Source organism: Microcaecilia unicolor, chromosome 1 (genome assembly GCF_901765095.1).
Source record: "Microcaecilia unicolor chromosome 1, aMicUni1.1, whole genome shotgun sequence".
Classification (NCBI taxonomy): Eukaryota; Metazoa; Chordata; class Amphibia; order Gymnophiona; family Siphonopidae; genus Microcaecilia; species Microcaecilia unicolor.
Window position 1 is genome coordinate 771,422,971 of NC_044031.1, and position 26,923 is coordinate 771,449,893.

General features: G+C 44.0%; 1 protein-coding gene across 1 annotated transcript in view; it reads right to left on the reverse strand.

Moving 5' to 3' along the window:
* Window positions 1–26,923, reverse strand: part of RASGRF1 (Ras protein specific guanine nucleotide releasing factor 1) — a 328,543-nt gene that overhangs the window by 43,055 nt on the left and 258,565 nt on the right. The window contains exons 17-19 of the mRNA XM_030192898.1: window positions 23,963–24,133; window positions 22,197–22,303; window positions 15,615–15,727 (exon numbers count right to left, since the gene is read on the reverse strand). Of these exons, the coding sequence (XP_030048758.1) occupies window positions 15,615–15,727; window positions 22,197–22,303; window positions 23,963–24,133 (391 nt within the window). The remainder of the gene's footprint in view (window positions 1–15,614; window positions 15,728–22,196; window positions 22,304–23,962; window positions 24,134–26,923) is intronic.

Consider the following 26,923-nt stretch of genomic DNA (forward strand, 5'->3'; position numbering starts at 1 on the left):
TGCCAGTTCTACTGGCGATTAAGGATACCCCTTGTTTTGAGGCGCTAGTTGACTCGGGGGCGGGAGGCAACTTTATCAGCGCGGACCTGGTGCGGGTTCATCAAATTCCTACGATGGAGTTACCTCAGCCCATCACCGTCTCAGCGGCTTGGGGACTGGTTCGGGGAGTTCTCCGCTCCAGAACTGTGCCTATGACCATATGGGTAGGAGTCTTACACAAAGAAGTTATCTCCTTCTACGTCCTTCCGTCGGCCACTGAGGCCATAATCCTGGGATTACCCTGGCTTCGCCTGCATAACCCTTGCATTGATTGGGCCCGGGGTGAATTGACGGCGTGGGGCCCGGGCTGCCAGAAGGTCTGTTTGGATAAGGTCTCGCCAGCCCCAGTGACGCTTCCTTTGGATCGAGCCAATGTTATGTTACCGGGGCCCTACAGATCCTTTGGAGATGTTTTTTCCAAACAGCAAGCAGAGATTCTGCCTCCTCATCGCTCCTATGACTGTGCCATAGAGCTACTACCTGGCACTGAACCTCCCCGTGGCCGCGTATACCCCCTATCCCGGCCAGAGACGGAAGCCATGTCCCAGTATATTCGAGAGAACCTAGCTCAAGGCTTCATCCGGCCCTCTAAATCACCCGCGGAGGCTGGATTCTTCTTCGTGGAGAAGAAGGATGGGGGGGTTGCGCCCCTGTATTGACTACAGGGGACTCAATGCCATCACGCGGAAGGACAAATACCCCCTTCCCTTGATTTCTGAGATGTTTGACCGCCTCCAGGGGGCCCAGATCTTCTCCAAGCTCGATCTCAGGGGGGCCTACAACCTTGTGCGGATCAAGGAGGGGGATGAGTGGAAGACGGCGTTTAACACCCGCGATGGGCATTACGAATATCTGGTAATGCCCTTTGGACTTGCTAATGCTCCAGCCGTCTTCCAAGCCTTCATGAATGACATCTTCAGGGATCTCCTGTATAAGTTTGTGATGGTCTACTTGGACGATATTTTGATTTTTTCAAGGGCTGAGGAAGAGCACCAGGAGCACCTGAAGACCGTATTGCAGCGGTTGAGGGAGAACCACCTCTATGTGAAATTGGAAAAATGTGAATTCCATCGCTCCGAACTGCTCTTCCTGGGGTACATCATTTCTAACCACGGGCTGCGTATGGACCCCAGTAAGCTGACAGCCATCCTGCACAGGCAGCAACCTACGGGGCGTAAGGCTGTACAGCGCTTCTTAGGTTTTGCCAACTACTATAGGCAGTTTATTTGGAATTACTCGTCCCTGACTGCCCCTCTTACTGCCTTGACTAAGAAGAACGCTGACGCTCGCAACTGGTCGCCTGAGGCGTGTCAGGCCTTTGAGAATCTGAAACAGGCATTTGTTGGAGCTCCAGTGCTGCGCCATCCCAACCCGACAAATAAATTTTTCGTGGAAGTGGATGCATCATCGGTTGGCGTAGGAGCAGTGCTGTCCCAGGCCCACCCCAGTGGGAAACTTCTCCCATGTGCATTCTTCTCTAAAAAGTATACCCCTGCCGAGAAGAATTATGCCATCGGGGATCAGGAGCTATTAGCCATTAAATTGGCCCTGGAAGAATGGCGTCATCTGCTGGAAGGGGCGCAGGAGCCCTTCACGGTGTTCACGGACCATAAAAACCTGACTTATTTACGAGAAGCGAGAAGGCTGAATCCTCGCCAGGCCCGGTGGGCACTATTCTTCTCCCGCTTTGATTTCATTCTGACCTATCGTCCAGCGGAGAAGAACATCAAGGCAGATGCCCTCTCCAGGTCCATGGAGGCTGACCTGGAGGAAGAACCCCTGCAGTATGTAATTAAACCTGATGTCATTGTGCCCGCGATGACGCTAGCAGTACCTGCAGGTATGACCTTTGTGCCACCCCGGCTGAGAGAAAAGACACTCCAATGGGGGCATGCCTCTCGAATGGCAGGACATCCCGGGATCCTGGGAACCAAGCGGTTCATCTCCCAGCAGTATTGGTGGCCTTCACTTGATCGGGATGTGCAGGAGTTTGTGGCTGCGTGTCCTGAGTGCGCCCAGCATAAGGCTGACCGTCGGAGACCCCAGGGGTTGCTGATGCCTTTACCGGTACCTGAGAGACCGTGGACCCACATTGCCATGGACTTTGTTACGGATCTGCCTAACTCTGAAGGGCACACAGTTGTCTTGGTAGTGGTGGACCGGTTTTCTAAAATGGCCCACTTCATACCCATGCCTACCCTTCCTTCGGCGGTGAAGCTGGCACAGTATTTCATCAGCTCTATTTTTCGTCTCCATGGTCTGCCAGAATCTATTACCTCTGATCGAGGAGTACAGTTTGTCTCAAAGTTCTGGAGAGCCCTGAATCGGGCCCTTGAAGTAAAGCTGAACTTTTCGTCGGGATATCACCCACAATCCAATGGCCAAACAGAACGAGTGAACCAATGCTTGAAGCAGTTCCTACGGATGTATGTCAATGAGCACCATAACAACTGGAGTCAGCTGCTGCCTTGGGCAGAATTCGCTCATGGAGTCGGAGAAACTAAACAAATTCTCTGTAACCTTGGAGGATGTAATGGGTCAGTTCAGCAAGCTGAAGAGTAGTAAATCACCGGGACCTGATGGTATTCATCCCAGAGTATTAATAGAACTAAAAAATGAACTTGCGGAGCTACTGTTAGAAATATGCAATCTGTCCCTAAAATCGAGTGTAGTACCGGAAGACTGGAGGGTAGCCAATGTTACTCCGATTTTTAAGAAGGGTTCCAGAGGAGATCCGGGAAATTATAGACCGGTGAGTCTGACGTCGGTGCCGGGCAAGATGGTGGAGGCTATTATTAAGAATAAAATTGCAGAGCATATACAAAAACATGGACTGATGAGACAAAGTCAGCACGGATTTAGTGAAGGGAAGTCTTGCCTCACCAATCTAATGCATTTTTTTGAGGGGGTAAGCAAACATGTGGACAATGGGGAGCCGGTTGATATTGTATATCTGGATTTTCAGAAGGCGTTTGACAAAGTGCCGCACGAAAGACTCCTGAAGAAATTGCAGAGTCATGGAATCGGAGGTAGGGTATTATTATGGATTAAGAACTGGTTGAAAGATAGGAAGCAGAGAGTAGGATTGCGTGGCCAGTATTCTCAGTGGAGGAGGGTAGTTAGTGGGGTCCCGCAGGGGTCTGTGCTGGGTCCGTTGCTTTTTAATGTATTTATAAATGACCTAGAGATGGGAATAACTAGTGAGGTAATTAAATTCGCCGATGACACAAAATTATTCAGGGTCGTCAAGTCGCAGGAGGAATGTGAACGATTACAGGAGGACCTTGCGAGACTGGGAGAATGGGCGTGCAAGTGGCAGATGAAGTTCAATGTTGACAAGTGCAAAGTGATGCATGTGGGTAAGAGGAACCCGAATTATAGCTACGTCTTGCAAGGTTCCGCGTTAGGAGTTACGGATCAAGAAAGGGATCTGGGTGTCGTCGATGATACGCTGAAACCTTCTGCTCAGTGTGCTGCTGCGGCTAGGAAAGCGAATAGAATGTTGGGTGTTATTAGGAAGGGTATGGAGTCCAGGTGTGCGGATGTTATAATGCCGTTGTATCGCTCCATGGTGCGACCGCACCTGGAGTATTGTGTTCAGTACTGGTCTCCGTATCTCAAAAAAGATATAGTAGAATTGGAAAAGGTACAGCGAAGGGCGACGAAAATGATAGTGGGGATGGGACGACTTTCCTATGAAGAGAGGCTGAGAAGGCTAGGGCTTTTCAGCTTGGAGAAGAGACGGCTGAGGGGAGATATGATAGAAGTGTATAAAATAATGAGTGGAATGGATCGGGTGGATGTGAAGCGACTGTTCACGCTATCCAAAAATACTAGGACTAGAGGGCATGAGTTGAAGCTACAGTGTGGTAAATTTAAAACGAATCGGAGAAAATTTTTCTTCACCCAACGTGTAATTAGACTCTGGAATTCATTGCCGGAGAACGTGGTACGGGCGGTTAGCTTGACGGAGTTTAAAAAGGGGTTAGATAGATTCCTAAAGGACAAGTCCATAGACCGCTATTAAATGGACTTGGAAAAATTCCTCATTTTTAGGTATAACTTGTCTGGAATGTTTTTACGTTTGGGGAGCGTGCCAGGTGCCCTTGACCTGGATTGGCCACTGTCGGTGACAGGATGCTGGGCTAGATGGACCTTTGGTCTTTCCCAGTATGGCACTACTTATGTACTTATGTACTTATAACAACCGAGTGAGCTCGGCCACGGGCGTGTCGCCCTTTTACATCGTATATGGACGACACCCGCGGATACCAGCCCCCTTGAAAACCAACTTGGATGTCCCGGCAGCGGTTGATGCGGTGACCTCGCTCCAAGCAATTTGGTCATCAGTTCAGAAAGCGCTGCGAGTGACCTCCACTCGTATGAAACGCCAAGCGGATCGGTCTCGCAGAGTGGAACCGCACTTCCAGCCTGGCGACTTGGTGTGGTTGTCCACACGTAATCTTCGTCTGAAGATTCCCTCCTCCCGCTTTGCACCTCGATTTGTGGGCCCGTATCCCATTGTGAGGCAAGTGAATCGGGTCTGTTATCAGCTAAAGTTACCACCTACATTACGGGTACATAACACCTTTCATGTGTCCTTGCTGAAGCCTGTGATTCTGAGAAAAGGGGCTTTGCCCGCGTTGCCTGCTAGTCCAGCCATCTCAGCCTCCCAGGGGGAATACGAAGTCCGGGATGTCTTGGATGCAAGGCGCTTCCGGGGACATCTCCAGTATCTCATTGCGTGGAAGGGATATGGACCGGCAGACAACTCCTGGGAGGACGCTACTCATGTCCACGCGCCAGTCCTAGTCAGACGGTTCCATCGCCTTTTCCCTCACAAACCTAAACCTCGTGGACGTGGTAGGGGGGGCCCTTGAAGGGGGGGGGTGATGTTATGATTCTGCCAGTTTGGCTGAGGGGGAGGGGGGACGTCTCTTCTGATTGGCTGCCAGGAGTTGTGCTGACGTCAGGGGATAGTACTTTAGCCTGCAGCTGAAGAGTTTTTCTGCTTTTGCGTTACTTATTTGGTGGTAACAGGAAAGCCTGATAGGTTTCTCTCAGAACGTGCTCTAGGTTCTGACAGGGATCTGTGTTGATTTAGAGTATTCTTTTCCTTCCCTCTGGGTTAGCTGCTGCTGTGTTTGTGTGTGTGTGCGTAGCTCTGTAATCAGGGTCAGCTGCTCGTTTGTTTAGTGGGGGCTGGGCATTGCTCAGCCTCCAGGGCTCTGGGCTGAGTGAGAGGTTCTCCTTTGTTTGTTTGTTTTAAGGATTTCTCTTCCCAGTGTCCTGGCCTGCTGGCTCAGTGAGTTTAACCCTTTGTGTACTGTGTGTATTGTATTCCTGCCTCTGCCAGTGTGTTTGTTTGGATGGGCCCCACTCCCTCTCGGGAGGGGAAGCATTCTCTCTGATTGTTTGTTGATTTATGGCACTCTCTCTCTGCTGGCTCTACAAGCTTAACCCTTTATGTTCTGTGTGCCTCTGTCTACAGTGGGTTTGAGGCAAAGGCTTTCTGCCTTCCTTTGTGTTTGGTTCCTCTGGCTTCTGCCTGGGGCTCCTACCCTGGTGGGGAGGGGGTTGCTGTGTTAGTTCCCCTGTCCTGCGCTAGTCCCCTGCGTGGGCGTGGCCCGTTCTGGTCCTTTGTTTCCCCCTCTGCCCTATTGCTGGTGTTCAGCGCGTGTCTGGCATCTTGGGGCCCTCTGGGTTCTTTCACCCCTCCCTGTGTGTGATTGGTTTCCAGTTCAGCCGTGAGGCTCGCACGAGTGGCTCTGTCTGCGTGGGTTCCGGTTCGGCCGCGAGGCCCGCCTGTATGCCTATTTCCCTTCTTCCTGAGGGACTGGGGGGAGGGGTAGCTTAGGGGGTATTGTGTAGCTGGGGTGTGCGGTGGTGGGTCAGTCTCCCCTTGGCCTGGGTCGGCGCCCTGCTGGCCTCGGCCAGGGCCCAAGGGCTCACGACCAACCCAACGGATTACAGTATTAAGTTATGTCCAATAAAAAAGGTATCATCTTATTTTCTTTTCCATGTTTTATTTTGTTTGATTTCTATTGATAACTTTAAGAGTGGACTAACACGGCTACCACACTCCTCTACTGTCCCTACAAGGAAAGTACCACAGAAAACAGGACAAATACACAACAACATATCTCAGTGACTCTCCCTATGCTGAAAGTAGCATGGAAAACAGGACAAATAGGCTACAACGTGACTCAGTGTCTATCCCTACGCTGAAAGTACCATATGTGAAGAAACAGTGTGTTTTAAGCCTGTAAAATGTATTGGATATTCTCCTGTTTTAAAAATATCTGAGGAGCATTTCTCCTTTTTGGCCAGAAGATGGTGCATGTTTATGCTTAAAGCTGTTACAGAGGACTAGCTTCTCTTTCTTTTATTTGGCACACAGATAATAGGAAGTATCTTGTAGTGATGTAACCGGATTTTATTTGAAAGTTGATTGTTCTGGGATCTGATTGTTCTGGAGTTTTGAAACTACCCAGCAGTTGTGACTGGCTGTTGCTTCAGTCTTAGCCAGGAAAAAAGAGAGAAAGATCTCTTAGCTAAGTTTTGGAGCATTATATGTCCTGATCTTCCCAGGTACTGTTTAGACAGTATACAGATGTTTAGTTAGTGTTATAATTGATCCATATTTCAGTTACCTGTTATTGTTTGTCAATTGCACATTTTTGTCTACTATTCCATGTTCTGAGAATAAACACAGCTGTTTGTTCATTCTACCTGTCTGGACTGATAAAGAATCCTGCTGGTTTGTGTATTGGGTCTGTCAGTGCTTTCTGGGAGTTGTGGGACCACTGGGAGTGTGGCTCCAGTAATCTACAAATCACTGGGGATAATTTGAGAGCGGGAGACTCGCCCAGAGGCGGTTGCGACCCAGCCGGTGGGAGAAGGGTGCTAGTGTAGAGCATAAGAAGCAGGTGCAGGTGGACATGAGCCTTACAGAGGATAGATCCTTTAAGTGGTCATGGGGTAACCCCAGGCGGGTGGCTAGGCATTTTGTAACATCATAGAACACAGGATAAATAGGCAACGTGTCTCAGTATCTGCCCATATGCTGAAAGTACCACTGAAAAAAAGAACAAATAGGCAAAAACATTTCTCATTGCCTGTTCCTACACTGAAAGTACCATAGAAAACAGGACAAATAAGAACATAAGTGTTGCCATACTGGGACAGACCAAAGGTCCATCAATCCTAACATCCTGTTTCCACAGTGGCCAACCCAGGTTACAAATATCTGGCAAGATCCCCAAACAGTACAATACATTTTATGCTGCTTATTCTAGAAATAAGCAGTGGATTTTCCACAAGTCCATTTTAATAATGGCTTATGGATTTTTCTTTCAGGAAGCCATCCAAACCTTTTTTAACCCCACTAAGCTAACTGCTTTTACTACATTCTCTGGCAACGAATTCCAGTTTAATTATGTTGGAATGTAATTGTATTTTACATGCATTGCCTGTCACCTATTATTTCTCTGTGATTACTCTGTGACCTCTGATGTGAATTACTTAGAGAGGTCACACAGCTATGCAACTTCCTGTGGGGGTCAGATGCAGCACATGGAGCACATGGAGCTCATGATCTCTCCTAACCTGAGAGGATCTATGGTGGTGTGAGCATCCATTACCATCTAAGCACATGGAAGGAGCTGATAATACAAATGTATAGTAATATGTATATATAAGCCTGTCTGATTATAATCTAACTACAAACTGTGAGTAAACAGATGTTTTGTTACTTCAACTTTAAAGTGACTCAGCAGTGAATTATTCAGGGGTGAATGAGAGAGAGATGAAGAAAGAAATTAACATTTCTAAAGCTGAAGCTGTGTGTACTAAAATCTGCTAATTATTTACTACAAATAATCCAACAAATTACATGTTGAGTGAAGAAATATTTTCTATGATTTGTTTTAAATTTACTGCTTTGTATCTTCATTGCGTGCCCCCTAGTCCTAATATTTTTGGAAATAGTAAACAAGCGATTCAAGTCTACCCATTCCACTACACTCATTATATTAAGACCTCTATCATATCTCCCCCTCAGCCGTCTTTTCTCCAAGCTGAAGCGCCCTAGCCGCTTTAGTCTTTCCTCATAGGGAAATAGTCCCATCCTCCTTATCATTTTTATTGTCCTTCTCTGTACCTTTTCTAATTCCACTATATCATTTTTTGAGATGCCGTGATCAGAACTGCACACAATATTCGAGGTGCAGTCGCACCATGGAGTGATACAAAGGCATTATAATGTCCTCATTTGTGTTTTCCATTCCCTTTCTAATAATACCTAACATTCTATTTGTTTTCTTAGCCGCTGCCGCTGCACACTGAGCAGAGGGTTTCAATGTATCATCAACGACGACACCTAGATCCCTTTCTTGCTCGCTGACTTCTAATATGGCACCTTACTACTACTACTTATCATTTCTATAGCGCTACTCTGACCCAGTTAGCAGGGGGAAAAGCACCATGGGAGTAGAGCCCACTACCCTACACCCACCACAATGCATTGCTGATGTGACTCTGCAGTGCACCTAACAGAAAAGGTGTCACACTCACCCGAGAGCCACATCATAACCAGGGAATGGCTGTCAAAGGATAGAACACATTCTGCTGTCATGGAGATGGGTACGGCATTTGAGGCTGGCATACAGGCTGCCAAAATATGTTTATAATTGTGTTTTGTAGGGTGGGAGGGGGTTGGTGACCACTGGGGGAGTATGGGGAGGTCATCCCCGATTCCTTCCGGTGGTCATCTGGTGAGTTGGGGCACCTTTTTGAGGCTTGGTCGTGAAAATAATAGGACCAAGTAAACCCGGCGAAATACTGCTTAACACTGCTTTTTTTTCCATTATCGGCAAAAGCCGGCCATCTGGTAGCCACGCCCATGCCCACCCATGTCCCGCCTTCGCTAAGCTGCCGACACGCCCCCTTGAACTGTTGCCGGCGAAGCGACGGGAAAGCGGCAATGCTGTCAAAAATGCCGCTTTCGATTATACCGATTTCGCCACTTTTAAGAAATCGTCGGCCATCTCCGGATTTGTGTTGGAAGATAGCCGGCGAGCACTTTCAAAAATAAGCTCCATAGTAACATAGTAGATGACGGCAGAAAAAGACCTGCACGGTCCATCCAGTCTGCCCAACAAGATAAACTCATATGTGCTATTTTTTGTGTATACCTTACCTTGATTTGTATCTGTCATTTTCAGGGCACAGACCATAGAAGTCTGCCCAGCACTAGCCCCACCTCCCAACCACCAACCCTTCCTCCCCCCACCGGCTCCGCCAATAAGTATTGCCATACTGGGACAGACCAAAGGTCCATCAAACCCAGCATCCTGTTTCCAACAGTGGCCAATCCAGGTCACAAATACCTGGCAAGATCCCCAAAAAGTACAACACATTTTATACTGCTTATCCCAGAAATAGTGGATTTTCCTCAAATCCATTTAATAATGGTCTATGGACTTTTCCTTTAGGAAACCATCCAAACCTTTTTTAAAACTCTGCTAAGCTAACTGCCTTTACCACATCCTCTGGCAATGAAATCCAGAGTTTAATTACACGTTGAATGAAGAAAATTTTTCTCAGATTCATTTTAAATTTACTAGGTAGATATGGTAAAAAAAAAAAGATAGGATTGAAGACTGACTAGTAAGAATGAATGAAGTCTGAGCAGATAGAGAGGCAGAAAAATAAATGAAGGAAAGCCACAAGGAAAAGATCAAAGTCAGAGATGGATATAGGAGAGAAGTTGAAGAAGACAGGAAGGGAGAGAAAAAAAGTAGCAGATGGACTGGAGATCTTGTAATGGAAGTTAAGATAAGACAGAGGAAAGCAGAAACTGGAGACTGGGACAAACACAACTGGAAAAAAACAAAACAACAGACAACAAAGGTAGAAAGAATTTTATTCTTAATTCAGTAAATGGAAAATGTCAGTTTTACAGTAAATGTAATTTATTTATTAATTACATTTGTATCCCACATTTTCCCACCTATTTGCAGGCTCAATGTGGCTTACATAAAACCGTAAAGGCGTTCGCGAATTCCATTATGAACATATACAGTAATGTTGTGGTAGAATAAGGTTCGTGTGTACAGACACATTAGGAAATTGTAGAGAGGAAGAGAATTGAAGAGTTATTATATGTCCATTACAAGATTTTGTTTTGTTGTGTTGCAGGGTTCAGGCATTTAAGTTGGATCGGTAGGGTATGCCTTTTTGAACAGGTTAGTTTTTAATGATTTCCAGAAGTTTAGGTGATCATAAGTTGTTTTCACGGCTTTTGATAATGCGTTCCATAGTTGTGTGCTTATGTAGGAAAAGCTGGATGCATAGGTTGATTTTTATTTGAGTCCTTTGCAGCTTGGGTAGTGGAGATTTAGGTATGTTCATGTTGATCCTGTTGTGTTTCTGGTTGGTAAGTCTATGAGGTCTGTCATGTATCCCGTGGCTTTGACGTAGATAATTTTATGAACCAGGGTGCAGATTTTGAAAGCAATACGTTCTTTGATTGGGAGCCAGTGCACTTTTTTTTGTAGGGGTTTGGTGCTTTCGAATCACGTTTTTCCAAATATAAGCCTGGCTGCCGTGGTTTGAGCGGTCTGAAGTTTCTTTATAATTTGTTCTTTGCATCCCGCATAAATTCCATTGCAGTAGTCTACATGGCTTAGCACCATTGATTGTATCAGGTTGCGAAATGTTTCCCTCGGGAAGAATGGTTTCACGCGTTTGAGTTTCCACATTGAGTGGAACATTTTCTTTGTTGTAGATTTCACTTGGTTCTCTAGTGTGAGGTTACAGTTGATTGTAACACCAAGAATTTTCAGGCTGTCTGAGATAGGGAGGGTATAATCTGGGGTGTTTATGTTTCTGGGTTTGTTTGTATTGTATTGGGATGAGAGGATAAGACAGTGTGTTTTTTCTGTGTTGAGTTTTAGTTGAAATGCGTTTGCCCATGAGTTCATGATATTCAAGCTGAGCTTGATTTCGTTGGTGATTTCTGTCAGATCACGTTTGTAAGGAATGTATATTGTGACATCGTCTGCATAGATGAAAGGGTTAAGGCCTTGGTTGGATAAGGATTTGGCTAGTGGTGATCCTTGAGGTACTCCGCATTCTGCTTTCCACGGTGGTGATATGTTTGAGCTTGATTTCACTTGATATGTTCTAGTGGTTAGGAAACCCTTGATCCAACTAAGTATGTGTCCCGAAGTAATCTAGGATTCTTAGTAGTATTTTATGGTTTACCATGTCGAACGCACTGGACATGTCGAATTGGAGGAGAAGTATGCTTTTGCCTGTTGCTATTTCCTGCTTGAATTTGGCTAGGAGGGTAATTAGTACTGTTTCAGTGCTATGGAGGGGGCGAAATCCTGATTGTGATTCATGTAATATTGTGAATTTGTTTATATAATCAGTAAGTTGTTTGGTTACCATGCTTTCCATCAGTTTGACCACCAGAGGGATTGAAGCTAACACTGCTTTCTTTATATTTTGCAGATGGGGGGGGGGGGGGGGGGCTCTTTCTATTACTTCTTCTCTAGTGTTGCACTGCCTGCAGAGTGTAGCTTCTTGGGGTTTAAATTTAATTTTTGTCTACGTATTCATAGTTTAACTTTGCGTTCACTTATTCTGTACCTGGGAGGGGTGTATTTGTGTTCAGTGTCTGTATGGAATTTCTATTTAAGCCTCTGTAATAATTCTGTTTATTTTCAGTTTCCCAATAGGTGTATTGATGCTCTAGGTCCCAGTGCAATATTTACCCCCCTGTTTAGTAAAGCTTAGCTCAAGTTATCTTCAGCATGGCCCATTTTATTCCTATGGAGCTGGTTGCAGATAACTGTAAGCTTTACTAAACAACTCCTGTGTTGTGTTTTCTTAGGTAGTGTCCTTGTTGTGTTGCTTTTTATTTTATTTATTTTTGTTACATTTGTACCCTGCGCTTTCCCACTCATGGAAGGCTCAATGCGGCTTACAAGGGGCAATGGAGGGTTAAGTGACTTGCCCAGAGTCACAAGGAGCTGCCTGTGCCTGAAGTGGGAATCAAACTCAGTTCCTCAGGAACAGAGTCCACCACCCTAACCACTAGGCCACTCCTCCACTCCTGTAAGTTAGTGGTGTTATGGTAAAGTAGATTAGCTCTACAGGTCCTAAGTGATTTTTGTAGGTTTTGTGTTACAAGTACTTTACAATATGCTGGGGACTGGAAAGGGTCTATGTTTTTATGAGATTTTCTTTGTGTGGTGAGTTCCTGGGAAAATGCCCCTTTTCTGTTTTGCATCCATACTTAGAGGAGCATCTATGGATGCAAAAATACATTTAAATTTAACAGCTTGATTGTCCAGTGTGCAGAGTTAGAGGTCAATATTTTTTACATTACATTTCTTAGGCTACATATTTAACCTGCTACTTCAAAAGTATTTACCTGTTTTATTAATACATCTCAAAAGTGTGTTTATATTTATTGATTTATTAAGATTTATTTACCACCTTTTTGAAGGAATTCACTCAAGGCGGTGTACAGTAAGACTAGATCAAACATGAGCAATAGACTGCCCCAACTTGACATTTCGTCCTTTAGATTGTAAGCTCCTTTGAGCAGGGATTGTCCTTCTTTGTTAAACTGTACAGCGCTGCGTAACCCTAGTAGCGCTTTAGAAATGTTAAGTAGTAGTAGCAATAGGCAATCACAGCAGTAAAAATATTCAAAACCAATACAAAGTATGGCATGGTATACCACTTACAATGCCAACACAATACGTAATAGAACATTTTAATTGATAGTGAAGGGTAAGGCAAAGATGAAACCTATACATAGGTAAGAGAGTGAGAAGAGTTAGACAGTAAGGTGACTGATTTAAAGAAAGTTGCACTTGAGGTCAGAGAGATGGTTAAATATTATCTCAGCTAGGGTAGGAGTGTTATAAAGTAAGTTGAAGAATATGTACCATTGTTATTCAAAGTCGTTAAATTGCGGGAGGATTGTGAAAAATTACAAGAGGACCTTACGAGACTGGGAGACTGGGCGTCTAAATGGCAGATGATGTTTAATGTGAGCAAGTGCAAAGTGATGCCTGTGGGAAAGAGGAAGACGAATTATAGCTACGTCATGCAAGGTTCCACGTTAGGAGTCACGGACCAAAAAAAGGGATATAGGTGTCGTCGTTGATGATACGTTGAAACCTTCTGCTCAGTGTGTGCTGCGGCGGCTAAGAAAGTTAGGTATTATTAGGAAAGGAATGGAAAACACAAATGTAACAGCTTAAGTTTGAATGTCTTTTTGTCCGTATGAGGGAGCGCTGCACATCGGCTCTCAAATCCGACGCTCCAGCAGGCAACCCTGGAAGCTTTTGGCCTTCGTGCATCGGGAGCTCCGGTACCAGCTTTGGTTGGATCCCCAGGACAACAGGGGGATCTTAGCTTAGAGGCGGCGTCTTTAAGTCCGCCTTTTCAAGCTGCACCGCCGAGACCGAGCAGTGAGATAGGACCAATGGGAGAGCCTCAGGCAGGTCCTTTGGAGGTTAGCGGCGGCCCTGTTGGATCCTGAACCCCTGGTGGAACGCCATCTGGAGAGAGTGCGGGAGGTATTGATTCCTCGCCCTCCCCCTGCCAGGAAACCCCACTCGTTTTGCTCGGCGTGAGGAGTAGACCTGCAGCTGTTACCTTGGAGGCCCTTTGGGAGGTGATCCAGACCATAAATTCGTCCCTACTACAATTAACTAATTCCTTTAATTCTGAGGTGAAGGAATTAAAAGATTTTCAGCAAACGATGGAATCGAAGGCACAGGAGCAGGAGAGAAAATGTGAGTCAAACTCTCAAGAGATAAAGACATTACAAAGTGTTGTAACTAATATGGCAATAGATAAAGATTCAATTCAAAGGAAAATGGAATTTTTTGATAATCAACTCAGGCGTAACAACCTGAGATTCCTAAATTTTCCGAAGACCCCTCTGATATCACCGATTGAGATTCTAAAAAAGTATTTTACTGAAGTGCTTGACATTCCTAAAGAAGCCATACCACCAACTGTAAAGGCTTTTTATATCACAGGAGCTAATATAGCTCGAACAGAGGTTCCAGAACTGAATGTAACACAATTGTTAGAAACATCGTTAGAAACTACAGTATAACGGAGCGTACAACTCTCCTAGCAACCTTTGCATTCGAGACTGATAGAAACCATGTCTTTAGACTTTACTTCAGAAACATTTCGACCCAGTTTCTCGGAGCAAAAATACAAATCTTCCCTGATTTGAGTAAAAATACCCAGAGGAGGAGGAGAGAATTTCTGGGTCTTAGGCCTCGGGTTCTCTCCTTAGGTGGTACCTTTAAATTGAAATTTGCCTGCTGTATATTATGTATTTTTGAACCAGATAAACTGCGTCAGTTTATTGTTTCTAAAGAGAGTGGAGGCGAAAGAGGCCTGGCCACCCCAGAAGGGAGCTGAAACCGCAAGCTGTGAACGGTCTCTGCCCTCATAGTGGTTATTTTTTTTTCTTTCTACCATAAAGTAAAAATTCCTTGTGTCTTGACCATATTATTGTGGACTAAGTAACAATATAATTTCTTTCTCCTTGATGTAAAGGATAAACATTTTCTTATATATTTTCCTGATTTACCTACATTTATATTATGTAAATGTTTATTTTGAAAATAATAAATATAAAAAAAAAGTTTGAATGTCTTTTTGATTTTGTCACTATATGTTTGAACAGACCCTTGTTTGGAGTTTTAACCAATTTTTCCCAAGGGGTTTTTTATGCCAGTGACGTAAGAGTACCCTAAGGAATCCTACCATGACTTTCTTCTGTTGTACGGAAGCGGAGGATAGGGTTCTCAGACTTTTATCCTCTGAGGATTTTTTGTACTCCATCAAACAAAGTGGGAGATTTAAATACTGCCTGCTACCTTAGTTTTGGAAAAGAGTTTTGGTGAAGAATTGTTTCCAAAGTTGAGTTTATTTTGAAATCCATCATTATCTAGGAGTACACCAAGCAACTACTCCTCACACCTAGATGCCTAGTGCTTCTCCATCTTAAGTCTGCCCCCCCCCCCCCCCCCCCCAAATTATCAGGTCTGACTATGTCACTGGTGGATAAATTTCTATTAAGAAAAGAACAAAACCTTATCTTCAAGTTCCAGACAGTAACCCTTCGTGGATTGAACAAGGATATGGACTTGTCGGTATTCCTTGGATTTTTATTGTTTTATAGTAAATGTATCTATTAACAGTTTTTAATAGCTCCTGACGCAGCCCTTGAGAGGGCAAAACATGGCTGTGTCGAGCTTTTAAATATATATATGTTTTAAAGCTTTTATGTGGTAAATAAATGTGGACATTTTTATCATCGATCTGCTGTTTTGCTGCCCACCAGATGATATTACACACTTGTACAGCCGTATGTTAGTGTATGGGGGAAAACTGTTCACGGGAGTATACAGAGATGTACAGCGTCTGTTCCTGTATGGGGTACACAGTCCTTGTGAGTATACAGAAGCCTACAGCTAAGTGCCTGGATGTTGATTTCTCTCACTTTCACAACATGTTCTTACCTGATAATATTGGCGGCTGCTTTTCGTTCCTGTGTTAATAGCTCTGGGTCATGAATGACATCCTCCAGGAAATTAATTACCCTGCACTTCAGATCCTCATTAGCTTCAAAATCCTGAGATAGAGGGAAAGAGAGAGAGGGGGGGGGGGGGAAAGTTAAAGGGAATGAGATAGAAGAAGGAGGAAGTGAAAAGGAGGAGAGAGTGAGAGAGAAAAGAATCATCAGCCAGCAAGTGAACAAGACAGATCTGACACCTCCATCATGAGGAAAGGCCTGTGTATGTATGTGTGGGGTTGGGGGTGGGGGTGGAGGGGTGTGTTGCATACCTGAGCCTATGTTCAGGCCCTGTGATGGACTAAGGCTAGACCTTAGTATTTGCTTAGACCTGGGAGGAAGAGGGGCATATCTGAACCTGTACTCACAGTGTCTGTGAAATAAAGTGGATATACTCAACATACATTTCCATACTGGGACACCCCTAGCACATCTCTTCATTTATAGTGTTAATATATATATATATTTTTTTGTTACATTTGTACCCCGCGCTTTCCCACTCATGGCAGGCTCTATGCGGCGGGCAATGGAGGGTTAAGTGACTTGCCCAGAGTCACAAGGAGCAGCCTGTGCCGGGAATCAAACTCAGTTCCTCAGGACCAAAGTCCACCACCCTAACTGCTAGGCCAATCCTCCGCTAGTCAATTATTCTAATTAGGATAATAAGAGGGGAGTTTTCATTACAGTTTTAATTACATTTCATTACTTTCAGAGACACAGACACTACATGAATCACACAATATGCCATATAATCTTAAGTACATAAGTAATGCCATACTGGGAAAAGACCAAGGGTCCATCGAGCCCAGCATCCTGTCCACGACAGCGGCCAATCCAGGCCAAGGGCACCTGGCAAGCTTCCCAAACGTACAAACATTCTATACATGTTATTCCTGGAATTTTGGAGTTTTCCAAGTCCGTTTAGTAGCGGTTTATGGACTTGTCCTTTAGGAAACCGTCCAACCCCTTTTTAAACTCTGCTAAGCTAACCGCCTTCACCACTTTCTCCGGCAACGAATTCCAGAGTTTAATTACACGTTGGGTGAAGAAAAATTTTCTCAGATTTGTTTTAAATTTACTACACTGTAGTTTAATCGCATGCCCCCTAGTCCTAGTATTTTTGGAAAGCGTGAACAGAAGCTTCACATCCACCTGTTCCACTCCACTCATTATTTTATATACCTCTATCATGTCTCCCCTTAGCCGTCTCTTCTCCAAGCTGAATAGCCCTAGCCTCCTTAGTCTTTCTTCATAGGGAAGTCGTCCCATCCCCGCTATCATTTTAGTCGCCCTTCGCTGCACTTTTTCCAATTCTACTATATCTTTCTTGAGATGCGGCGACCAGAATTGAACACAATACTCAAGGTGCGGTCGCACCATGGAGCGATACAACGGCATTATAACATCCTCACACCTGTTTTCCATACCTTTCCTGATAATACCCAACATTCTATTCGCTTTCTTAGCCGCAGCAGCACACTGAGCAGAAGGTTTCAGTGTGTTATCGACGACGACACCCAGATCCCTTTCTTGGTCCGTAACTCCTAACGTGGAACCTTGCATGACGTAGCTATAATTCGGGTTCTTTATGCTAGTCTTATATCCCTAGTACCTTAACAAGTTTTAATTCATTAAAAACTCAATAATACTAAGATGCAGATAGCAGACTAGCAGCGAGAGGGGTGCTATCCAGTCTTTTGCACTGTTTGCATTGAGTGTCACATGTATGATTATCTTTCAGTTGGTCAGAGATTATATGTGTGTGCTTGATGCAAAGAGCTCCTAGCTCTCAGAGAATGAGTCTGTTCTGTTAAAGCTAGAGTAGCAGCCTTGGAGGAGCTAAGGGAAACAGAGAGGTACACTGAGGAGACCTAAAGGGATGGTATATAGAAGTCCCACATCCAGTCTGGCAGCCCCTGTGCTGCCTTGGAGGAGGGAGGTCTCCTAAAAGGAGAGCATCACCCTGGTGTAGGAAGTAATCCTGTAGCCAGAACCTGCCCACCAGGGGATGCAATATCATGTCACACCAAGGATGTGTCTCCATGAACTTCTGCCCAGGACGGAAGTGTTAGGATAGCTGTTGTAGTTGGTGATTCGATCATTAGGCATGTAGATGGTATCTCTCCACACTCGTCCTTCCCTACACCCCTTCCCGTGCACTCCGCTCCATGGATAAATCCTTCTTATCTGTTCCCTTCTCCACTACTGCCAACTCCAGACTTCGCGCCTTCTGTCTCGCTGCACCCTACGCCTGGAATAAACTTCCTGAGCCCCTACGTCTTGCCCCATCCTTGACCACCTTTAAATCTAGACTGAAAGCCCACCTCTTTAACATTGCTTTTGACTCGTAACCACTTGTAACCACTCGCCTCCACCTACCCTCCTCTCTTCCTTCCCGTTCACATTAATTGATTTGATTTGCTTACTTTATTTATTTTTTGTCTATTAGATTGTAAGCTCTTTGAGCAGGGACTGTCTTTCTTCTATGTTTGTGCAGCGCTGCGTATGCCTTGTAGCGCTATAGAAATGCTAAATAGTAGTAGTAGTAGTAGTAGTAGTAGGGTGGCTGGTAGACCTCCCTAAAGCGGTATATCAAGCTTGCTAATATACTTGGAAATGTCAGGATCGCCTGGTCACTTGCCTGCCTGGTGCTAAGGTGGTGGACCTCACGCGTCAACTATATAGGATTTTAGATAGTGCTGGGGAGGAGTCATCTTTCTTGGTACATGTGGGTACCAATGACACAGGAAAATGTGGGAGGGAGGTTCTGGAAGACAAACATTTTTGGAAATGGTCCTCATTTCACACGCAGGACCCAAGAGGAAGGCAGAGCTCTGAAGTCTCAATGCATGGTTGAAATGATGGTACAGGTTTGAGGGATTTAGATTTGCAAGGAACTGAGCAACGTTCTGGGAAAGGGGGAGCCTATTCCAAAAGGATGGACTCCACCTTAACCGAGATGGAAGCAGGCTGCTGGCACTAATATTGATAGTTGGTGATTTCATTTGCTTTATTCTTTGGATCTTTAGGTATTGGGGCGAGTAGTATATTGCCTTTGTCCTTAGGAAAGAGTCCATGTTGCAGTATGTAGTTTAGGTGTGATGTGAGGTCTGCTATGAAGCGTTGAAGGGCTTATTTTATTAGGTAGTTAGGGCATGTGGCCAGTTTGCAGTGAGATTTGGCGAACCTGTTGATCGCTTGTGCTATGATTTCTTCAGTGAGGAAGGCAAAGTTTGTCCAGATTCGGTCTGCTGGGTATTCTCCACGGATTGGGTCCATGAAGTTCATGAATGTTTTGATGTCAGTGGTGTCTTGTGGTAATGTAGTGCGTAGGTTAGTAATTTTTTTGTTGAAGTATTTAGCAAGTTTGTCTGTGGATGGTACATCTGTGTTGGTTGTGGTAACCAGTGTGGTATCTAGTAGCTTATTCACAAGTTGGTATAAATTATGCGTGTCTTTGTAATCTGGCCCTATCTTAGTTGTATAGTGAGACATTTTAGTTTGTCTTATTGCATATTTGTATTTTCTTTGCATTTGTTTCCATGCGTTGTATGTGTGTGCATCTTTTGTTTTTGTCCATTCTCGTTCAAGTCTCCTGGATTGTGTTTTCAGTTTTTTCAGTTCTTCGTTATACCATGGTATCGAGTTGTGTCTACGTGAGGTTCTTGTTTGTAGTGGTGCTATAGATTGCTAAGGCAAGATCCTCGGCGTTACAATGGACCATAACCTCACACTAGAGAGCCAAGTGAAATCCACAACAAAGAAAATGTTCCACTCAATGTGGAAACTCAAACGCGTGAAACCATTCTTCCCGAGGGAAACATTTCGCAACTTGATACAATCAATGGTACTAAGCTACGTAGACTACTGCAATGGAATTTATGTGGGATGCAAAGAACAAACCTTAAAGAAACTTCAGACCGCTGAAAATACGGCAACCAGGCTTATATTTGGAAAAACGCGATTCGAAAGCACAAAACCCCTCCGTTAAAAACTGCACTGGCTCCCAATTAAAGAACGTATTGCTTTCAAAATCTGCACCCTGGTTGAAAAAATTATCTTCGACGAAGCCCCGGGATACATGACAAATCTCATAGACCTACCAACCAGAAACGCATCCAGATCAACACGAACATATCTAAATCTCCACTACCCAAGCTGCAAAGGACTTAAATATAAATCAACATATGCATCCAGTTTTTCCTACATAAGCACACAACTGTGGACCGCGTTACCAAAAGCCGTGAAAACAACTTATGATCACCTAAACTTCAGGAAATCTCTAAAAACTAAACTGTTCAAAAAGGCATACCCTACCGATCCAACTTAAATGTCTAAACTCTGCAACACAACGAAACCAAAGCACGTAATGGACAAAACATAACTCTTCTGCTCTACAATTCCCTCATTGTCTGTTCCACATGAACCTTATTTTACCACAACATCACTTTGTATTTGTTCAAACCAGAGTTGGCGAACGCCTCTCTGGTACTATGTAAGCCACATTGAGCCTGCAAATAGGTGGGAAAATGTGGGATACAAATGTAACAAATAAAATAAAGATTTCCCTTCACCAAATCCATGTTGGCTTTGTCTCATTAATCCATGTTTTTGAATATGCTCTGTAATTTTGTTCTTTATAATAGTCTCTACCATTTTGCCCGGCACCGACGTCAGACTCACTGGTCTATAATTTCACGGATCTCCTCTGGAACCTTTTTTAAAAATCGGCATTACATTGGCCACCCTCCAATCTTCTGGTACCATGCTCGATTTTAAGGATAAATTACATATTACTAACAATAGCTCCGCAAGTTCATTTTTCAGTTCTATCAGTATGCTGGGATGAATACCATCCGATATAGGAGATCTGCTGCTCTTCAATTTGTAGAACTGCCCAGGTTTATAGAGAATTCATTCAGCTTCTCTGACTCGTCAGCTTCGAATACCATTTCTGCAACCGGTATCTCTCCAAAATCTTCCTCGGTGAAGACCGAAGCAAAGAATTCATTTAATCTCTCCGCTATGGCTTTGTCTTCCCTGATCGCTGCTTTTACCCCTCGGTCATCTAGCAGTCCAACCAATTCTTTTGCCGGCTTCCTGCTTTTAATATACCTAAAAAAAATTCTTACTATGCGTTTTTGCCTCCAATGCAATCTTTTTTTCGAAGTCCCTCTTAGCCTTCCTTATCAGCGCTTTGCATTTGACTTGACATTCCTTATGCTGTTTCTTATTACTTTCAGTCGGTTCCTTCTTCCATTTTCTGAAGGATTTTCTTTTAGCTCTAATAGCTTCCTTCACCTCACTTTTTAACCATGCTGGCTGTCGTTTGGTCTTCCGTCCTCCTTTTTTAATATGTGGAATATATTTGGCCTGGGCTTCCAGGATGGTGTTTTTGAACAGCATCCACGCCTGATGTAAATTTTTGACCCTCGCAGTCGCTCCTCTAAGTTTATTTTCCACCGTTCTTCTCATTTTATCATAGTATTTGATTTCCTATGTATACTTACTTCAAGGCTAATATCAAATCCAATCATATTATGATCACTGTTATCAAGTGGCCCCATCACCATTACCTCCTGCACCAGATCATGCACTCCACTAAGGACCAAGTCTAGAATTTTTCCTTCTCTCGTCGGCTCCTTTACCAGCTGCTCCATAAAGCTGTCCTTGATTTCATCAAGGAATTTTACCTCCCTAGCATGCCCTGATGTTACATTTACCCAGTCAATATCAGGGTAATTGAAATCACCAATTATTATTGTGTTTCCAGTTTGTTTGTGTCCCTAATTTCCTTTAACATTTCTGCATCAGTCTCTTCATCCTGGCCAGGAGGACAGTAGAACACTCCTATCACTCTTGTTGCCACAAGCCACAAATGATGTCATTTAACACTGCTTCATTTAAATCCAAAAGCAGCTTCTACGGGTTTTTTAATCATTGAATTCAGTTTCCAGTTGTCTAAAATGTGCTATGTTTTTACATATTGATACTAGTATTTTATTGATGCTTTTCTATCTAGTTGGAGCAGCCTGTTGAAAGCTAGTCTCAAGCTTTTAGAGAATGACACGAGGACAGAATTTATCCTTGTCCCTATCCCCGCAGACTGTCCCTGTCCCCATTTCATTCTCTAGGAGTAACATATACCAGTGCCGTAGCCACGGGCGGGCCCAGGGCCACCCACCAGCAGCACAGCTGTGATGTGGCTGGTAGAATCCCCAAGCCCCATCATCTGAAGATTCCTGGCATCTCTTTCTCCCCAGTTGATCGAGGGGTCTCTTAAATCCACTACCCCAACATGTGGTACCTTTTAAATCTGCCATAAATAAATAATAAGAGAGTGGAGTTAAGAGACTCCCAATAGCCTTGGGGGGGGGTGGAGGGGAGGGGAGGGAAAGATGCTGGGCAGGTTCTCAGGCTCACCCACTTTGGGCTCAGAATTGCCCAAATTTGGGTGCCTGGCTTTGCCCCTGATATGTACTTGGGTATTTTTTGGCTACCCCTGTAGATGTGAGAGTGAGACACATACCTGAGCGTGTTTGGACACCCAGTGTCTCAAGACATTCAGGACTCTGTTAGTAGCTGCTCTGCGAATAACAAACTCTTTGTCTCCGTTCCGCTGATCTGGAGGAAAACCTGTGAGGTTTGTAAATAACAGAGGAAAGAAATCATTTAGAAGAGAACTATCGATTGAAGTTGAAAGCAGACCTGGACATCCATCTTGTCAGGGGAATGGACTAACAGCCGCTCATGCAATCAGTCTGAGTGAGGTGCACATCATGGAAGGCAAAGGAACCTTCTTGAGGTTAGATGTTATTTTTTGCATGTATGTGAAATTACATGTCTGAAGTGGGAGAAGAACCTAAAAGATGAGTGGACTACAGCAAAAGCAATGCAAGAACACATGCCAGACATAAAGAAGCACCAAGAAGGCCTGTATTTGGAGGTTATTCTGTGAAGGAAGGAGGCACCGATGTTCCTGTCCAGAATACAAATGCTTGATGATGTATTTTCCAGGTAATGTCCAGCCTTTTGGAGTGGAGGAGTGGCCTAATGGTTAGTGTAGCGGGCTTTGATCCCAGCATCCTGGTTCAAGTCCCACTCCAGCTCCTTGTGACCTTGGGCAAGTCACCTATGAGCCCTGTAGGGACAGAGAAAGTACCTGCTTATAATGTGTGATTGTTCTCCACCTTGAATTTGATGGTTAAACAGATTCTAAATGCCAGAATTAAATTAAATTCTGATGTAGTCTTCGTAGAACCATGAGGCTAAGAGCAGAATATAAGACATGTTGTTATGTTATGTGTATAATTTAATTTTTTGTTACATTTGTACCCCGTGCTTTGCCATTCATGGCAGGCTCAATGCGGCTTACATGGGGCAATGGAGGGTTAAGTGACTTGCCCAGAGTCACAAGGAGCTGCCTGTGCCTCAAGTGGGAATCAAACTCAGTTCCTCAGGACCAAAGTCCACCACTCTAACCACTAGGCCACTCCTCCTTCATGTAGGTGTGAGCACTTACACTTGCTATAGAGCTGCTGCAAATGCTATAATTATATGCACCTAATTGTACCCCTACCCATGTCCCACCATCACTAGGGGTCCTTTTACCAAGCTCTGTTAAAACGTGGCCATAGCATGCCCTTATGCAGGTCTTACCGCTGGCAGAAAATGGCCACTTTTCCATTTTTTGAATTAATGTCCATGCGCTAATATTACCATTAGCAAACGCTGGTTCAAGAGCCCGTACTGCCACCCTGCAATAATCTTGTGCTAACCAGTTACACACAGCAATGTAGTTGTGCTAATGATTCGCACTGTCACACCCGCTCTCCACCTACAAGAAAAATGAGCTAGCGTGTGGTTTGCGTGCACACGTTTGAAACTTACTGTGAGACACCTTTTAAGCAGCTGTAAGCATGCGATAGTGCTTTACTGCAGCTTAGTAAAAGGAGCCCTTAGACTGGAATATTGACATTGCTATTCGGGTTATTTACATGCATTCTTGGCATCTGAATGTTGGTGCCACCTTTATAGAACTGCCCTGAAAGCAAGAATCATGAAACAATGATTTGGAACTTAGAAGAAAGGGGTCTTATGGCTTCAGAAGAATGCAGCCTCAGCAGAAAGGATCAGGAGTGTTGGCCTCTGTACTGCAGATGGTGGGAGGCATCACTCTTGCGAAAGGAGGACACCCAGCATGGCATAGGAAGTAATACATACACAGCATGTTCCCAGGATGCTCCTCTACGAAGAACTCCCCGGGTTTAGGTTTGCAACTCCAGGGAAAGCTACCTGCGCTGGCTAGGGACATCCGTCGGTACTTTTCCTTGGTAGGGGTGCCCTCATTAGCCCCTGCAGTTGCTATGGCAAATGCAGAGGCAGCAGACAGGCCACTGCGTGTGCTATCATGATCCCGGCAAGAAGTCATAACCATTCCATTATTATAGGAGAACAATGAGAAATCTGGAAAGGAAAAGAGAGAAAGATATGTTTCAAACCAGAATCCCAAGATCCAAAGAAAGTCAACACCCTTAAGAGCTGGAGACAATCATAGCTTAAGTCCTATAATCTAGGAAGAGGAACAAGTCAGAACCCTGATCCCAGTAAGCAGAGGCAAAAGAGACAAAAACCGCAGGGCCTGGGAAGAGTCAGAGGCCAAGCTGCATTATTTTATTTATTTAAAAATTTATAATCCACTTTACCTACAATCCTAAAAGGAGTACAGATAAAAACAGACAAAGTGAGGCCTTATCACATTCTGTACCACTAACTGAAAATTCTTTGAGGCCAGATAATCCTTCAAGGTCCTAATCAACTTAAGTTTCACAACTTTGGATATGTGAGACTTCATACTCAAAGATGGATCCAAAATAACACCTAACGAATGAATCGTTTTTCTAAAAGATAATTCAAATCCCATCAATACAAAAAAAAAAAAAAAAACCTGAGGGAAATCTACAGTCAGAAAACTGGACATAACTTGTGTTTTACACATATTAAGACCGAGACTACCCAGAGTCAGCAAAGAATCAGTGCTAAAACCTATAATACTGGGCCTAGAGAGTTTCAGTCCCAAAGCCCAGGGTGATGAAAGAGGTCTGAATACAATCACAGAGTCCCAACACAATAAACCTAGAAAATAAAAATGTAAGAAAAACCATGCTGAGTCAGACCACTGTCCTCAGAACCCAATATCCTGTCTACAACAGTGGTCAGTTCAGGTCACAAGTACCTGGCAGATGCCAAGAAGTAGATCTGTTTCTTATAGCTTATTCCAGGGATGAACAATGGTTGTCCCAAGTCTACCTCGCTAACAATTTGTTATGGACTTTTCCACCAGAAAATTTGCCCAAACCTCATTTGAATGTCATCTTAACCACATCCACTATCATCAGATTCCACAACTTAACTATGTACTTCATGAAAAAACTTTCTATGATTTGTTTTCAATCCACTGGTCATTAGGTTCATGGAGTGTTGTACTGTTTTTATTTGAAAGGTTAAAGAAAAATTATGTCTTACCTGATAATTTTCTTTCCTTTAGTTCCAACAGATCAATCCAGAACTTGTGGGAGTTGTGTCTATCAACCAGTGGATGGAGACAGAGAAAAAAATAGATCCTGTGATTCGCCCCCTTAAGGGTATCATGCAGGCAGTGATCTTTAGTATTTTCACTGACAAAGCAGTGTAGTATCCCCTTCAAATGAATTACTATCAATAAGTGTCAAATAGCCATTGCCACTCAATGCAGGTAGCATCAGCCACACCAATGTTACAGATCCAACCATTTGCTGAAATAAAGATAGCTGAAGAAGCAAATTCTAGTGAATAAATGAAGTAAATGAACCTGTTGTATGAAAAAATATAAGAGATGACAAATAAAGCCTTATAGAAGGACAAGGCAATAGACAAAGGTATAAAGTGCTTGAAACACTCAAGATAATCCTTAAGGAAAATGACTGAGTAATGGAAGATCTGCATGGATGGGTATCTAGAGTCATCTATTGGGATTAAAGGAAAGAAAATTATCAGGTAAGACATAATATTTTGTTTCTTATCGTCTTGCAGATCAGTCCAGAACTTGTAGGATTTAACAAAGCAGTACCCAGCTAGGGTGGGAGATCATGCCTGTAACTGAAGCAGTTCAATCCAAAAGTACAGGGAAGTTTCAGGCATTACAGAAATGAATAAAGATGGAAGAAAAATACAGCTCACACCAAGTGGATACATTGTCGAAGATACTCTCAAGAACAAAGAGAGAAATATCAGCAGAAAAATTGCGGAGTAAAATGAGGATCAAAGAATAACTAATCTCCATTACCGAAAAAAAATACATGGAGGAAATGAGCAACATTGATCTCTGCAAGGAGAACCTCCCATCAAGGTCTTCCCATGACAGAGAACAGACTTCTGAATGATCACTAATCAATTTCTGAATGATGTGACTGAAGAGATCCAGAAGGCACAGGAATGAAGTCCTCCAAGTTGACCATGAGACTGCAGGTGTTTGCTGAAACACAGGATATTCATACAAGGAAATAGAGTAAGGTGACGCTGAGAGGCCACATCTGCTGCCAAATTTTGAAATGAGAGAAGTTGGCATGTAGCAATGAAGATATCATGCAGCAATAAGGAGTTCTGAATGAATCATACTTGGCAGCTGTCAAGTAGGCTAACACTGCCTCTGGTTGGGGTTCAGGATCTACCATCTTCTGAGTAAGGTATAAGTTTTAAGGTTTGTTAATATGTGTTATGCCTAGAACTAAGCAGATCATAGAATGTATTTCCATTTTATTCACTTGATCTGCCTTTTCTTTCTTTCTTTTTATTTTGTAGCCACTACTGTAGGCTGCATAATAGGGTAAAACTTACCCACAGCCTGACCCACTTGAACCCTTTCCCAGGAGAACTGAACTCAGTGGTTACTATGGCTGGAAGGGTGAGGTGAATAGATATACTCCAAGAGGCTGATGAGACTGCTCCATTAGAGGACCTCCTTGTCACAGCTCTCAGCCATGACCGACCCTTACCGGCAGAGGGGGATTTTGGTCTGACGGCGTTCTCCTTTTCACCAGCATCAGGGCGTCATTGCTCCATTGAGGGCGGGGCCCTAGGACATGGGCGCATGCCAAACACGTGGCTTTGTGGACCACGGAAGAAATTCCCGCTGGGCCCACTATAGTTCTGCTTCCGGACTGGGAGGTATTTCCAGGATGCAGTCAATGCTTCTGTAACTTGTTCAGCTCTGCTGCC